General features: G+C 39.8%; 3 protein-coding genes across 5 annotated transcripts in view; 2 read left to right on the forward strand and 1 right to left on the reverse strand.

The window, feature by feature from the left end:
* The window catches only part of LOC115573074 (phosphatase and actin regulator 1-like), a 91,519-nt gene that overhangs the window by 56,938 nt on the left and 18,081 nt on the right, over positions 1-16,500 (reverse strand). The gene's annotated exons all lie outside the window — the stretch shown is intronic.
* LOC115573071 (zinc finger protein 665-like) lies at positions 1,425-8,685 on the forward strand. 3 transcript variants are annotated; one of them, XM_030403687.1, is made up of 9 exons: positions 1,425-1,628; positions 1,775-2,039; positions 2,469-2,702; positions 3,474-3,673; positions 4,792-4,893; positions 4,972-5,067; positions 5,249-5,359; positions 5,637-5,760; positions 5,865-8,685. In XM_030403687.1, exons 2-9 carry the CDS (start codon positions 1,928-1,930, stop codon positions 8,099-8,101), a joined length of 3,216 nt encoding a protein of 1,071 aa, XP_030259547.1. In that variant the 5' UTR covers positions 1,425-1,628; positions 1,775-1,927; the 3' UTR covers positions 8,102-8,685. The 3 variants fall into 3 exon arrangements, with proteins under 3 accessions (XP_030259547.1, XP_030259548.1, XP_030259549.1); XM_030403688.1 differs by having other exon boundaries at positions 1,426-1,628; positions 1,775-2,027; XM_030403689.1 differs by having other exon boundaries at positions 1,427-1,628; positions 1,775-2,027; positions 3,521-3,673.
* Positions 9,451-15,595, forward strand: LOC115573073 (zinc finger protein 184-like). The gene is made up of 7 exons (XM_030403693.1): positions 9,451-9,806; positions 10,006-10,205; positions 10,888-10,989; positions 11,075-11,170; positions 11,355-11,465; positions 12,214-12,334; positions 12,443-15,595. Exons 1-7 carry the CDS (start codon positions 9,782-9,784, stop codon positions 14,161-14,163), a joined length of 2,376 nt encoding a protein of 791 aa, XP_030259553.1. The 5' UTR covers positions 9,451-9,781; the 3' UTR covers positions 14,164-15,595.

The following is a 16,500-nucleotide window of genomic DNA, read 5'->3' on the forward strand; positions in this document are numbered from 1 at the left end:
CTGGGTTGGAAATGTAAAGGCTGAAAGTATTGGTTTATGTGCCGTGCAGTATATCTCGAATGTTCCTCTACCAGAAATTCCTCCCTGGTTGTTCCAGATGCCGTCAGTAGATTTAATATTCAGCAGTAGGTCAAAAAGAAGACAAGGCAGGGAGATACTGGAGTCATAGTGCAAAAGTATATTTAACTGAATTATGCAAATAGATGCACTCATTGCATCAGATGGGCAGCCCTCAGTAGTATTAAGACCATGCATGCAGGCAAGATCTAATCATGGAGATCCACCAAATGCTATACGAGCAAAACAAGCACTCAGGTCACCAACAGTGAACAATATCCCACTAGGGAAAGCAGAAGGAAAGACAATCATTAAAACACAAATGCAAAAGGTTTGGCAGGAATATTGGGATATAAATGAGACAGGAAGACACTTTTACAGTATACAAAAACAGGTGGGGAAAGGAGGAGTGGTGGGCGGGAGCAGAAAGGATGAGGCGCACATTACCCACCTCAGATTAGGACACACAGAGTTTAATAGCGTGCTACACAGAATTGGTAAACATCCTACTGGTAAATGTAGATTGTGTGATCAACCTGAATCTGTGCAGCATGTTCTTATGGAATGCAAGGGATGTGAGAGAGAGAGGAGAGAACTAAAAGCAGCACTGCAAAGGGAAAAAGTGAGCTTCACGGTAGGAAACATGTTTGCAAAGATCAGATAGCATTAGGAGGTATCTGAGTAAGTACTTAAGGGAAACAGGGTTAATGGGTTTTTTATATATATATAGCCGCCAATCAAATCTAAAATAAAGAAAAAGAAGAAGACCGCCGCCGCCAAGCTAGCCCAAAGCAACTAGTGTTATGTCATAAATGCTAAATTGTTTTTAAAATGAGCTCAGGTACAACATGTGCCGTTGTTGGTTGCCACAACAATTCAAGAAAACTGAAGGTTTTTTCAGATTGAAACATCTTGTTTAGAACATCAACAACTTCGACAAACATGTCGCGAAGTCCCGCCCCTTCCGGTGGACCCCATGGGACCTTTGGGATCATGGACAGAAAGTTATTATTGTAACGTTCCGAGGTGTTGAGGGCTTCTAAAATCAGTCTTTCTTGCTGACAAAAACTCATGAACAGGTAATCTTTGGAGTTGAGCAACACATTCTGTTAATTCACTTCTCTCATCCGCGAACTCCGACACAATAACAATGTCGCATTTTGACGACGTCACACTTGTGTGCCCCACTCTTACATTATTTTCTGGTCCCAGTCGTTATATGCATAGACATGTATATATGTCTATGGTTATATGCCTTGGATTACACAAATGTTGTTTGTGGGTTTAAATGATATTTTTTCATGTCAAGAGTTTAACAGTTTACTGTGCAACTGTTCAGTTAAAGGATGGAGAGAAAACACAATGAGAAAGACTACATGTCGCGTATGTGACGTCACGTCATCACCCTTTCCCTCCGCTTCTAGATTCAGATACAGTGCCGACCAGACCAGATCAGATCAAGATGCCGGTGTGTTTTCTGTTGTATGTCCCCATTCCAGCAGGAACGGCTGTTCTTTCTTTCGTTTCCCGCCTGATGTTAAGACTAGGAATCGCTGCCTCAGACTGATCAGGTAAGAGATATGTGTATGCTAATTTAGCAAAGATAACTTAGCTGCTACTCAGCTAGCAGCTAACAATGGTCATAAGCTAACTTTAACATTATGTTTAGCCTTGATTTTCAGTTTCAGTACATCTACATACTTATTATTTTACACAGTTGGAAGAAAAAGAGTGGAAGGAGAAACGAAGACTAGCGTGGCTCGCGGCTTTGAGACTAAAATATCCCCCGAAGAGAGTGTGTGTTTGCTCGGAGCCAACGGATCTGCACCCTGATCCGGAGCTCTATCTGGGCTACGACCGACCTCCTCCAATGAAGAGGCGAAAGCTAGTCCGTGCGACTGTGACTCAGACGACTACTTCCAGCAGCAGCAGCAGCGTTAACATGAACCAAGACGTTGAAGATGGACCTCGTAAGTTTAACTGTAATTGCAGTTATTTCCTGTTGTTTTTCCCAGCTGGTAGCATATGTGCTGATTAGCATTAACGTTAGCTATTTGGCTACAGTATTAATATGTTGCATTGATAAGTTGCCTACGAGCAAGTTGAATATTATCTCTGAAATTACAAATCTGTTATGTTATATTGCATATAACATAGTATACCGTCATTGTAAAAAGGGTATGCTACGTAGTCTGAGACAGAAGGTAATCATGGATGTAGGTCGTCTAATAATCAATACATGTCTGAAATTGAATAACCATTCAATTTATCTACCTAGGCATACACTGAGTTATCTGTTTATTTTCTATACCTATTTACATACAAGTGATTCAGATGTACAGTATCTGTTCTTGTCTACAAGTGTTTAATCTCCTAGTGTGTAACTTTGGCCATGCTTTTGTGTTTGTCAGACTGCTCGGCGGACTTAACTTCGCGTGTCTCAGACCAGACCAGCATCTCAAGCTCTGCACATCCCTCTGATCAACAGATGCGCTCAGTCCATACACAGTGGGAGGACCCTGCACAACAGGATCATAGTTATTGCCAGACGGCCAGCGGAAAAGATGTGCAGGATAAGGTCACTCAGTGTGATGAGATTGGCTACTTCATGCTTCAAAACGACGCGGATGCTTTGCTCTACACAGGTAGACGCCCTTGTGTCAACACTGGAAGGATATGCTAGTAATTCATTCACAATTTCTCTGCAAGATCAAGTTCTCATGACACTTATGAAATGAAAGACCAACCATGCAATAGGTGATCTGAGCAGACAGTTCCATATATCACAGAGCATGGCTAGGTTACCACGGCTCCTAAAATAGACAAGGTTCTAAGAATATGTGCTGCTCTTGTCAATTTAAGGGCGGATCTAATTCGTGATTCAAACTAATTTAGCGTGTGATCAACAAGATATTTACAGGGCTATCAAGAACATTATGCAGGACCACCAAATGAAATAGTACAGTAATTATATTAAAATCTAAAATGGTTGAAAAATTGATGGATACAGAACATATAGGGAGTTATGTACATGCATCAGCGTTGCGTGTTTGTACGTAATGACGATTTGACACGCTGTGTACACTTTCAACGGTAGGACGTAACGTAGCTTCCATGTTCCGGTGATTTTCGTGGGGCGGGCAGGCTGCGGTGTTAGCGAAAAGCCATATTCAAGGCTTAAATGATGTGTCAAGAACGCCAAATTGAGCATGATAATAACAGACCATGGTGAGAGTTTAACACTCAGCTGACTTTACCTCAGTTCAGCTCGTAATTGCCCTCAGGAAAGATAAGAAAATAGCGTCAGAGTGATGTGTTAGGGTAACTGACAGGCTAATGTCAATGAAAAAATGTATGGTGTTATTTTTACCCTTGATAGAAACTGAAATGACAGTTTTAAAATGTGTTTCCTTCAGGACTCAACCCTCTCTCCTCCCTCCGTCTCATCGTCCCACCTCTGCAGCTTGTGTCTACGGCTCTGTGGGAGATAGTGAAGCGGGGAGATGTGGTACACTATGGTCTGCTGGAGGAGTTCATCAGCACAGTGCTGGAGACGGTCCCTGAACTTCTCACCGACACAGAGAGAGTCCAGCTAGTTATGGGTCTACGTGCAAAGGTTAGAAGAAGATACAAGATGTCTTAATAATGCTGCTATTTACTTGTGCTAGATACCAGAAATACAAATAGAGGAGCTTGAGTGTGAAAGTGTGCTCGAGTTTGATTCATAAAAGATGCAGGGTTAAATATAATCGAATCTGTAACCTGCGAACCTGTGATCTCTAAATATCAAATCAACAAAAAATAATGACCTCACCTGCCGTGTGATTTCCCCTTATATGTTTTTAAAATAGTCAGGAAAAGAGAACAAAAGACAAAATCAAACTTTTTGGAAGATCTCGACGATGGTAGAGGGGATTGAAGCCAGGCAACAAATTATTGTCAAGTAGACTACATAGTGGGAGTCTGTCTCTGCTGCATATTTTCCATAAGCTCATTGAAAGCTCACCACACGCTTGGACACAAGTTGTATGTTTCCCAAACTGCAATACCTCTACATAACCAGCAGGAAAATCCCTTCAATCTAGTCTAGAATTTACTTAGATATACAATCCTCAAAGTAAACATTGATGGATAACTACTCAAATGTGGTTTTACTTTAGATAAAACTTAATCACATATCTTTTTTATAAATTAGGCTTCTGGTCCCGTTGGCCCCCTGCCCTTCATGTTTTAAACTTCCAGACACACCAGTCTCAAATGAATTGTTATCAGGCTATTGCAGAATTGATGACAAGCTGATTATATGGATCAGGTATGTTGGAGCAGGGAACCATCTATAATTAATCTATTGAAATAATAATTTAGAATTTGGGACTATGAAAAATATATTATAAGTAGTGACAATGTGTCATTTTGGGGCTCTGTGTATCTCTGGGTAAACAATCAAGACAAATCTCTGCAGATTAATTTATAATGAAAATAATAATTTGCAGTTAGTCTACACAAAATAGTGAAAAAAAAAAAATCAATGAGTAAATCAAACTGCATCAGATTTCTTGTACTTTTGGCTAATTGTTTACTTCGTACAAAATGATTACAAAATGATGATGAGAATAACTGAACATCTCGACTCATCCCATTCTCTGACATGTTACTACTGGGGGAGGTTTTCAGATGATGCCAAACTGACTTTTAGTTGTTAAATAAAGCCTTGTTCTGTCTGTTGATGCACAGGTGGTGCTAGAGTTATGCCACAGTGATGATCTTGGGAACCTTCAGGCCATCCAGTGTCATTTGAGCAGAATAAACACCTACATTAAAAACCAGGACAACAAGGTACGTGCTCTTGTTGATCTTCCATTGCTCTTTGTGTCATTTTCATTTGTTAATGACCTTTTTATCTGCATTTTTTAGAATACTAGCACTGAGGTGGAAGCCTCCGTTATGAACTTCCTGGAGCTTGTTGACACTCTAATGGATGATCAATGCCAGAGGGATATCTTTTATCAGGTTGGTTTGTAGGAACAATATAATTGATTATTACTACATGCTGATTCAATTTTTGTTGGTTAAATGTCATTTGATTGATTGGATGACGGCCTTAATGCGTTGATTTAGTTCTGTACTGGTGTTAAAGGGAGCTTGCATTATTTTGTGAAATGTAATGAATACTTTTCTCTTTATTCTTTAGAAAATCTTCCCAACAGTGTTCGGCACTGAATACGACTCAGCCCTACAGGCTCTGATGAGGAAATTCCTCCTCAATCTACAGACGTTGCTGCCTGTTCCAAACCTAGAACAAGTATGTAAATTACAAACGGTAATCCTAAAACAAATGAATAAAAAAAAGCAGTTGCAGTTTTGCTGCATTTCTAAACTCAAGTTAGTTAATTAATTTATATTGGTGCATATGTTTGCGGTTACATTCTGGGAAAGATAAAAAAAAAAAAAAAATTTAACTGATGTAAAAGTACACAAGGAAAACAATATTTATGACAACAAAACTCCTGAAATGCACGGACAGGGTTTGCTTATTATAATGTCTGATGTTGATTCAAACTGTTCCGTTTCATTTCAAGACTTCACTGTGGCTCAGTCAGTCCCCTTCTGTCTTGAAAGAGTGTGTTGAATTCATGAATCAACCTGAGCCCCTGAATACCCTCATTCAGCATCACAAAGACCAGGGGCACAAAGTTCTACAAGGTACAACTTTAATGACTTTTCACACATTAACTGATTATAATTTTAATATTATTAACTTTAAGTGACTGAAAATAATTTGTGTTTTGTCTTTAATTTGTCTTCAGCTTCACCTTTCTCAGCTGACGATTGCATCCTTTCCAGCCTGTCTTGTCGCCTACCAAAGGTGGACAAAGATGAAGGAGACACACTGGTCAAATCTGAATCGTTGTGTATCTCACAAGACTCGCAGATAGATGACTTGCTTGCCAGTGAGTCAGAAAATATTAAAAAAGAAAACTTAATGGAGATTAAATCAGAAGTAATGTGGAACATAGAAATAAATGGACAACAACAAGCTAATGATCTGGCTGAAGACCAGGGGGCTTCTATTGAAGTAATACTTCAACCTTTTGATGAAAGTGAGTCGTACAACCATGTGAAAACTGGCAGTCGGAAATCCTCCAAAACCTTCAAGTGTCTTGACTGTGGCAAAGATTTTGGTTCCCGTAACAAACTAAAGAAGCACAAGACTACCCATCATGATGGCTTGACAAACAAAATGAGTCGGTCAAATTCTGCGACCAACAAGATACATGTACATGTTAAACAAGAGACTTGTATTGATGATAATAATGATTCTAGAAGTGAAGCTGAGCTTCCACCACTGACAAGTGCCACAACACGTAGCCCACCGAATTTGAGTAGACTTCTAGACTTTGAGCAGTCTGATGATAACTGTGATCTTGTTTGTCATGTTTGTGGCAAGGTTTACACTTATCAAAAGAACTTTGACAAACACCAGAAGATTTGCGTGGTCAGTGGTGAACAACAAGCAGAGAAGGACCAAAAGTGTTCCACAAGATTAGCTCATCACTCCAAACTAAACCCTGCTGATACAACCAAAGAGTCTCCCCCCGGTGAAACTGACACTGGACCTTCAAATGTTGTACCCCAGGAATCTTTAGAACTACCTCAACAGCAAACATATAAAAGGAGCAGTCGCGTCAAACAATGCTCCGTATGTCGGGAAGTCTTTAGCTGTTCTGCTGACTTGATGAGTCACATGAGAAGCCACATTGAACAAAAAGACTTTGACAACTTCAAAGACTGTGAGACACGTCAAGAAGATAAATACAGAGTTTCACAGCAACATTCACAGGACAATCCCCTCAGCAACGCAAAGAAAAGTAAACAGGAGAATCCAGTTGTTTCAAGTGGTACAAGTCAGGTCCCAGCTATCACAGATGGACCTGCCAACTCTCAGGCTGTGCAGGCGTGTGAATCAACAGTGAAGTGTCAGAAATGTGACCAGGTTTTTACCTACCATAAGAACTTTGAGAAGCACCAGAGTAAATGTTCCAACAGAACTCCACCAAAGACAAAGCAAAGAAAACCAAATTTCTCTGTCATCAATGGGTGCGATTTCCAATCAGCTGACAATACCGATAGGATCCATGATGAGACCAGTTCTGAAACTACAAAAACTCCAAGCTCTGCAGATGATGCAAATGCTTCCCAGGCAAAAACGCACACCTTTAAATGCAACATGTGTGAGAAGAACTTTCCAAAAATTGTCCATATGAAAGAACATTATTCCAAGTCTCATAAAGTTACCAACTCATACCCCTGCATGTTGTGCAAGAGAACGTTTGTGAGGTTGTCTGAATTGGTTAGACATCAGCATAATATGAATTTGTACCAGTGCGCCACCTGCAAGAAATGTTTCTCAAATTCACGACTAAAAGAGCATGAAGAAAAACACAATGCATGTATAACACCACATGTTTGTGAAACATGCGGGCAAAGCTTCAGATTACTTGCCTATCTGACTCTGCACATGAAAAAACACAGGGACAAGCCGCCTAATGTTTGTTCCCACTGTGGAAAACACTATAGTACAAAATATGGCCTGAAAACACACATGGTGAGGCACACAGGTGGTGGTTATCCATGCCCAGTGTGCGGAAAGAAATTCTATCAAAAAATATATCTGAAATGGCATCTGTATAAACACACAGGGAAAGAGCCGTACCTCTGTGAAACCTGTGGGAAAGGCTGGCCGACTGCAGCCCAGCTCAAGTGTCATATGGTTCACCATCAAGAGGAAAGGCCGTTCAAGTGTGAAGACTGTGGTCTTTGTTACAAGAGGCAATCCAATATGATTTCTCACCGTAGAGCTGTACATATCCGTCTGCGTCCATTGTTGTGCGAGGTTTGCAACAAAGGCTTTAGATTAAACAAGGATCTTAAACAACACATGAGGGTTCATACAGGGGAGCGGCCATTCACGTGTACAAGATGTGGAAAAAAGTTCAAGAGAAAAGTTCACCTTCAGCAACACGGCAAAACGGCATGTCGGTAACTTCATGCTTTTTGCGGCATGAAGATGAAAAAGGACCAACAGGTATTTGATTGAAAGTGAGTAACATTGGACCTCTCTTTACAATGCAGTGTTCTGCTTGGAAATTTTCCTTGCATTAATGCGAATGCCACTTGACGAGCACAATCCACCCAAACAGTAGGCGCGTTCAAGTTGAACTCCAGCTGACGACCTGCAACAGCGAGGTCTGCTGGCGACTGAAGGGGCGGGGCTACAGACGCTGCTATGAAGTTGGACATTCTCTCCGTGAGGGGAACAGAAAGGACTAATAAGAGTTGATGGTACAGATAACACTTGAGTTGAACCTGTGTTGTCTGCATGCAAGACAGCAGTTAACCACTTCTCTATCATCACCACAAGTAAGGTGACAGAACTGAGCAATTTGTTGACGACATCATCATTACATAATTGTAACACTAAATTTTTTTTATATATACTTACATTGCACTAATGCCTTGTACTTTTTACTTCTTCTTACTCTATTTGTGTTGTGTGAATAACCAAATGCTGCTAAAATTTTCTTTGTACACTGCAATGACAATAAAAGGATTCTGATTCTGATCTTACAGGGTTGTTGCATTACATGAAGGATTTTATAGGTTTATCATGTTGACTATCCCATAGGTGTGACTACAAGGCTACTAATTAAATGAAAGTATGTGATATTATAGTATATTTGAGCGCTTATGGACACTGAAATTCATCGAAACAGGTCATATACGTCAGCGTAGATGAAAGCCAATTAGGGCAAAGTTTAAAAAAACAATTTTTATCAAAAAAAAAAAAAAAAGTTTAAAGTTAGACAGGGTAGGACAACAAGGCAACTTGCCTTGAAATCTATTTTCCAGAAATACACAACAGAAATGCTTCATAAAAAATGGAAGCAGCACAACATCATTTATTTGTTGTTTATATTTGAACAAAACATTTAAGAATTCCTCAATGCCTAAGGATCAATAATCATGACTGGTGTACCTAATGGTACTCTATGATAATACACAGCAGATGTAACTGTTAAGGGTTTATCTTTCTTCAGTTTATTTATAGTCCATATCATAATATAAATATTGACCATGTTTATAAGAGGAAGAGCTGAAATACATGTCTTAATTTGCTGTCTGTGGTGCTGGGTACTGTACAAGTTTTGAATGCCAAGTTAACAGATGGTGACGCACCATTGATTTTGTATAATATGGAAAAAAACAGTATAACTGAAGAATCTGTTCAAGTATTTTTATTTCCTAATACAAAGTAAAAAACAAACGTTTACAGTGTTTTGAAATCTATTCTTTGACCGACAGGAAGTCTGTGTAAAGATTAAAGAAATTGAGTGATGTGATCTACTTTAGCACACTAAACAGAGAGAGAGAGGATAGAAGCTTCTTTCTTGGCCAAACCGAATGTGGGTTAATGCCTTCTGTGATTCCTAAATGCTAAGAACAGGCTGAATATGACGAGAAGTGTATGCAACTGAAATAAACCCTCTTGAAATGTGCCTCTGCCTTTCACGTTGGTACGTAATGACGTAATGCGTAAACTTCCCGAAGAGAGGCCAGATTCTCCTGACGTTACGTTCGCTTCCATGTTTCGGTGTTTTTGTATGGCTCCGAAGTTAGCAGACAGCCACGCGCTTACTGAAGATTTTATGTCCGTAACGCAAAAATGAGCACGATATTAGGGGACTATGGTGAGTGTTTAATACTCAACTAAACTTACCTTAACGCAGTCTATATTTGCTCTAACCGGTTCATAAGCAAATAGCGTCAGAAAGTGATGTTTTAGGATAACGTTAGCTGACGGGCTATCGTTAACGGAAAGAAATGTATGGTTTTATTTACACACTTGATAGAAACTGAAATGACAGATTTAAAATGTGTTTCCTTCAGGCTTTCTCCCCCTTTCCTCCCTCCGTCTCATCGTCCCTCCTCTGCAGCTTGTGTCTGCGGCTCTGTGGGAGATAGTGAAGCAGGGAGCTGTGGTGTACTATGGTCTGCTGGAGGAGTTCATCAGCACAATGCTGGAGATGGTCCCTGAACTGCTCACCGACACAGAGAGAGTCCAGCTACTTATGGGTCTACGTGCAAAGGTTAGAAGAAGACACAAGATGTCTCAAAAATTCTGCTGTTTACTTGTGCTAGATACCAGAAACACCAGTGGTGGAATGTAACTAACTTTAAGTATATTTACTCATGACCAACCTTTCCACAAATTGGTCCATGTACTTGTATTATTATTGTTATTGTCCAAATTTTGTACTCTACTACCGAGTAACATTTTCAGTGCACCACATGAACTTGTTACCAGAGATGTTCTTGTGACATATTTCTGTAATGTAGTATTAGTACTTTTCTCATGAATTCCTCCACCACTGAACAATTCTAACCAAATAGTCCATGCTGTAGTATGTATGCTACAGAGATGAGATATTTGGCCCTTGTCTGCAGTGTGGAATCTAACTTAGTGCATTTTCTCCAGTATTTGTATAACTTTGAGGTACTCTACATGACAGTTTTCTTATACTGCGTCTTTGCACCTCTCACACGTACTTTGTAATATGTTCTTTAGCGTTTCTGTACACACAGACTGAGCAAGATTACAACATGAACATTCAAAGCCATATATGATATTATATCTTAGTAGCTGATCAACACACTAGTCAGAAGAACTGCTTCCCAACGCAGGAAATGGGACTATCCCAGGACCATGTAAATGCTAAATTGACAAATAAAGCCTCCAGTTCATTATCCTTTCTCTTGATGTACCACCAGGTGGTGCTAGACTTGGTCTGCAATGGGGATTTCGCCAGCCAACAGGCCATCCAACCTCATTTGAACAGAATAAACACCTATATAAAAAACCAGGATGAAGAGGTATGTTGTAGGTGAATGATTCTTGCTTTTTGTTTCATTTTAATTCAATTATGTGCCTGCTTATTTTTATTTCTGCTTCTTTAAGACTTCAAGTTCTGAGGTAAAAGCAGCAGTGACAAACTTCCTGAAGCTTGTTAACACTCTAATGGATGATCAATGCCAGAGGGATATCTTTTATCAGGTGAGTTGGTTGGTACTATTCCACATTTTATCATTGCTTGCTGTTTGTTCTTTTTCTTGTAGGTTAAATGTGTTTTTATTGATTGGACGATAGCCTTCAGTAACACTTTAGTTCTGTGATGTTGTCAAAGAGGCCTTGCAGTATTTTGTGAATTGTAATGAAAACTTTTCTCTTTATTCCTTAGAAAATCTTCCCAGCAGTGTTCGGCACTGAATACGACGCAGCCCTACAAGCTCTGATGAGAAAATTTCTCCTCAATCTGCAGAAGTTGCTGCCTGTTCCAAACCTAAAACAAGTGCGTACATGAACTTTAAACTATAGAAACTATAGATATGTAAGATTTTTTTTTAACCATTTCAGGTATAATACTGCACATTTAAAATGTTCAGTATGTTAACTGTGTGTGTGTGTGTGTGTGTGTGTGTAGGACAGAAACTAAATATTTATAATCGCTTTCAATGCTCCTACTCTACAGAGCTTGTTAATTGTCAATTTATACCTACCTTTATACCTGTGATAGGCTCCGCTCATAAGTAGAAAATTCAGTAATGCAGAAGTGTAAAAAAAGAGGGCCATCGTGATGAGAGTAGGCATATGAAGTAAATGTGTAACTCTTTCTTATACACCAATACCAGAGTCACAAGGTGCTTTACAGTGAAAACACTGTAGAGAAATAAAAAGTTAGAACAGGATATAACAATTTGAAATAAGAAGAAACATCAATATAAACAATATGGTAAAATATAAAAAAAATCTTAATGCCACTACAGGAGAGACTGGATGTTCTCTACAATTAGGTGGAAAAAAGATATGTGGGTGAGACATTTGCTTAATCTGTGGTTACTGGAAGAGAAAGAACAATTTAAAACCTCCCTTCTCTTTGAGGTGTTAATAGAGATTCTGGGAAATGTAGGGTTGTATTAACGGGCGCAAAAGTAGGCAAATTAGCAAAATGAACACCTACATACCTCCTGAAATGCAAGGATAGAGTTTGTATATTGTAATATCTGATGTTGATACGAACTGTTCTGTTTCATTTCAAGACTTCACTGTGGCTCAGTCAATCCCCTACTATCTTGAAAGAGTGGGCTGACTTCATGAATCAACCAGAGCCCCTGAATACACTCATTCAGCATCACAAACATCGTGGGCACAAAGTTCAAGGTACAACTCTGAGGAAGATCTAATAAACTTTTGTATTTATATTTCTGTAGTGACTTTAATCATTTGTGTTTTGTCTATAATTTCTTCTTATTTGTTTTTTTTTTTTAGCTTCGCCTTCTTCCACTGATGATAGCATCCTTTCCAGCCTGTCCTATCACTTACCAAATGTGCACAATGACCAAGAAAACACACTGGTCAAATCTGAATCGTCGTGTGTCTCACAAGACTCGCAGATAGATGACTTGCTTGCCAGTGAGTCAGAAAATATTAAAAAAGAAAACTTAGTGGAGATTAAATCAGAATTAATGTGGAACATAGAAATAAATGGACAACAACAAGCTAATGATCTGGCTGAAGACCAGGGGGCTTCTATTGAAGTAATACTTCAACCTTTCGATGAAAGTGAATCGCACAACCATGTGAAAACTGGCAGTTGGAAATCCTCCAAAACCTTCAAGTGTCTTCTCTGTGGCAAAGATTTTGGTTCCCTTAAGAAACTAAAAAAGCACAAGACTACCCATCATGATGGCTTGACAAACAAGAGGAGTCAAATGTCAAAAAATGTCGAGTCAAATTCTGCGACCAACAAGATACATGTACATGTTAAACAAGAGACTTGTATTGATGATAATGCTTCTAGAAGTGAAGCTGAGCGTGAACCACTGGCAAGTGCCACAACAAGTAGCCCACCAAATTTGAATAGACTTCTAGACTTTGAGCAGTCTGATGATAACTGTGATCTTGTTTGTCATGTTTGTGGCAAGGTTTACACTTATCAAAAGAACTTTGACAAACACCAGATGATTTGCGTGGTCAGTAGTGAACAACAAGCAGAGACGGACCAACAGTGTTCCACAAGCTCAGCTCATCACTCCAAACTAAACCCTGCTGATACAACCAAAGAGTCTCCCCCCGGTGAAACTGACACTGGACCTTCAAATGTTGTACGCCAGGAATCTTTAGAATCACCTCAACAGCAAACATGTAAAAGAAGCGGTCGCGTCAAACAATGCTCCGTATGTCGAGAAGTCTTTACCTGTTCTGCTGACTTGATGAGTCACATGAGATGCCACATTGAACAGAATGACTATGATAAATTCAAAGACTATGAGACACATCAGGAAGATAAATACAGAGTTTCACAGCAACATTCACAGGACAATCCCCTCAGCAACGCAAAGAAAAGCAAAGTGGAGAATCCAGTTGTTTCAAGTGGTACAAGTCAGGTCCCAACTATCACAGATGGACATGCCATCTCTCAGGCTGTGCAGCTGTTTAAATCCCCTCTGAAGTGTCAGGAATGTGAGCAGCTTTTCATTTACTACAAGAATCTTGAAAAGCACCAGAGCATATGTCCCAAAGGAGCTTCTCAAGGGAAAATGCAAACAAAATATTTTATCATCAATGGGTGTAATTTCAAATCAGGTGACAAAACCAATGAGAGCTGTGATGAGACAACTTCTCAAACTCGCATTTCTGCTGACCTTGCAGAAGTCTCCGAGGCTGAATCTTGCACCTTGAAGTGCACAATGTGTCAAAAGAACCTTTCAAAAATCCCCCCCATTAATGAATTTTTTACCACGTCATATGACGTTACCGACTTATACCCCTGCAGTTTGTGTAAGAGAACTTTTGTGAGGATGTCTGAATTGGTTCGACATCAGCAAAACAAAAAGTTGTATCAGTGCGCCACCTGCATGAAATGTTTCTCGACAACAGGACGAAAGACTCATGATGTAAAACTTAATGTGTGTGTAATGCCACGTGTTTGTGCACCATGCAGGAAAAGCTTCAAATGTCTTTCTGATTCTGCACCAGAGAGAGCATAGAAAGAGCATGGAGAAGAGCAGTGGGAAAGACTTCAGTCCAAAAGACAGCCTGAAATCACACCTGGTGAAGCACACAGATGGTTTCCCATGCCCACAGTCTGCGAAGAAATTCTGTTGAAAATTGTCCCTACAGTGGCATCTGGATAAACACACTGGACAACATCCGTACCACTGCGACACCTGTGGCCGAATGCACGTCTGCTCAAGCTTCACAAGATTCAACACACAGAGGAAAGGCCGTTCAAGTGTGGAGACTGTGGCGTTTGTTAGAAGAGGGAATCCAATTTGATTGCTCATCATAGGGACACTTGCATGGGATTGCGGCCATTCTTGTGCAAGGTTTGTAACAAAGCCTTCGGCATAATCAGCCTCTTAAAAGAACACATGAGGGTTCACACAGGGGAGCGGCCATTCATGTGTCCAAGGTGTGGCAAAAAGTTCAAACAAAAAACTTGCATCACGCAACACACCAAAAAAGGCATGTCGGTAACTTCAGGCTGTCTGCGCATGTGACACTCCACATTCTGCCACGATAAACGTAATACATTGATCAGCCATAAGAGGAAAAGGACCAACAGTTAAAGTGAACAACATTAATTACCTAGTTTCAGTGCAATATTCTGCTGGGAAACCTTGTATCGCTGCATTCATGTGGATGCCACTTGACATGCACCACCGACCCAAACACCATTGCAGAACCAAGAACTATCCCTTATGGCAATGAGACTTCCAGAAGGCTCCACCTGTTAGTCCTTTAGCCAAGCTTAGATCAGTTGTGAACTTTTGAGCATCATCTTCCCCCTGTACAACCAAAAACTTGGTTAAACAGCAGAGCAGGCTGCTACAAGGGTGGAAATCGCAATCATTGTGTTAATATGACAACATTAGGCCTTAAGTATAGCATAAAGAATTTTATAAAGCGCTATACCTCAAAATGTGGTTTGTAGAACTAGACTTTTCTTTTTTAAATCTTTTTTCTACTAAAGCATCTGAGACCTTAAATGTCTGAAAACATTATTTTAGGCATTGTTGAAATTATTAGTTGATGCTTTTCTGAGTGTATTGAAATATTTAGAAGTTTGAACAATTTGTGTATGCATATTTTTCTGTTATCTTGCTTAGTGTTACTCATACTGTTTATGTGATAATTTACCTACTGCATAGTCATGTCATGTGGTTTTTCTAGACAAATTATGTTACGGCTCACCTGTCTTCATTGATACTGTGACTTAACTCTCTAGATAAATCATGTCACTGTTTACCTGGCTAATACTGATCATGTGACTGTCTGCTAACATATAACTAGAAGATGCCAAAGGTAGCCCTTTTGTGCTGCCCCGATGGCGGCCCTAATGGCTGAAACATGTTGACATATTTTTACTGTTGTGGTGATCCCACAGCCATGATTAATTAAAGGCTTTTTAACTTATTACCCTCTTATGTGCTTCAGACTTTTTCTACAATTCTGATAGTCTTTTGAAATGTTTCTACTGACCGGGGTATATCTTAAAGGGACAGTGTGTAACGATTTAAGTTATTTATTAATTCAAATCAACGTCTTTGTTCATAAGTAAGTCCTCATTGGTGTACAATTACCTCTGCCAACAATCTGACTTATCCTCCTGAGCGAAGAATTACCTATCTAAATATACATAGCACAGGCAAGCTCTATGGAGGCCGCCATGTCTTTCCAGTTTTAAAAAAACTATGGACTGCCGAGAGGGACACAAAGCAGTACGTGGTACTACGTAGTAAGGCTAAACACGTTTTCGCTCAGAGCCAGCTTGACTGTGGAACTGAGAGGGAGCTCAGCGAAAGCGCTTGTCACTAACAATAACAATAACTAACTACATCTTTACCACATTACTTGAATCAGTAGAAATACTCGACGCTGTTGGGAAAGAGTCCATATTTTGAAAATCAGTTTCTTGTCCGTCAGGGCCACCGTAGCTTCTGGAACGTCTCCAACGTCTTCAGAACGGGAGGGGTGAGCAAAGGAGTGTTGCAATGTAGAACCTCACAGCTAGATGGCGCTAAATACTTGATATATTACACACTGTCCCTTTAAGTTCCGTATCTATAATATCTTAGAATCGCAGCCTGATGATGGTGCAGCTCACAGCTAATCATCTCTCTATAAAAGCAAGGAATCTCTGTCTGTGTATGTGTGTGTTCCTCAAATATCTCTGCGGATCAGGATCAGACTGACCTGAGAGTTTCAACATGGCTGCTGCTTGGTTCAAGGGTGTGCGATGTCGGATTTGTTTGGACTGCAATTATACCGTTAATAAATTATTTCAGAAATGCTTTACAAATTCCATGAGCACTGTCCACCGG

The sequence above is a fragment of the Sparus aurata genome, chromosome 21 (assembly GCF_900880675.1).
Source record: "Sparus aurata chromosome 21, fSpaAur1.1, whole genome shotgun sequence".
Classification (NCBI taxonomy): domain Eukaryota; kingdom Metazoa; phylum Chordata; class Actinopteri; order Spariformes; family Sparidae; genus Sparus; species Sparus aurata.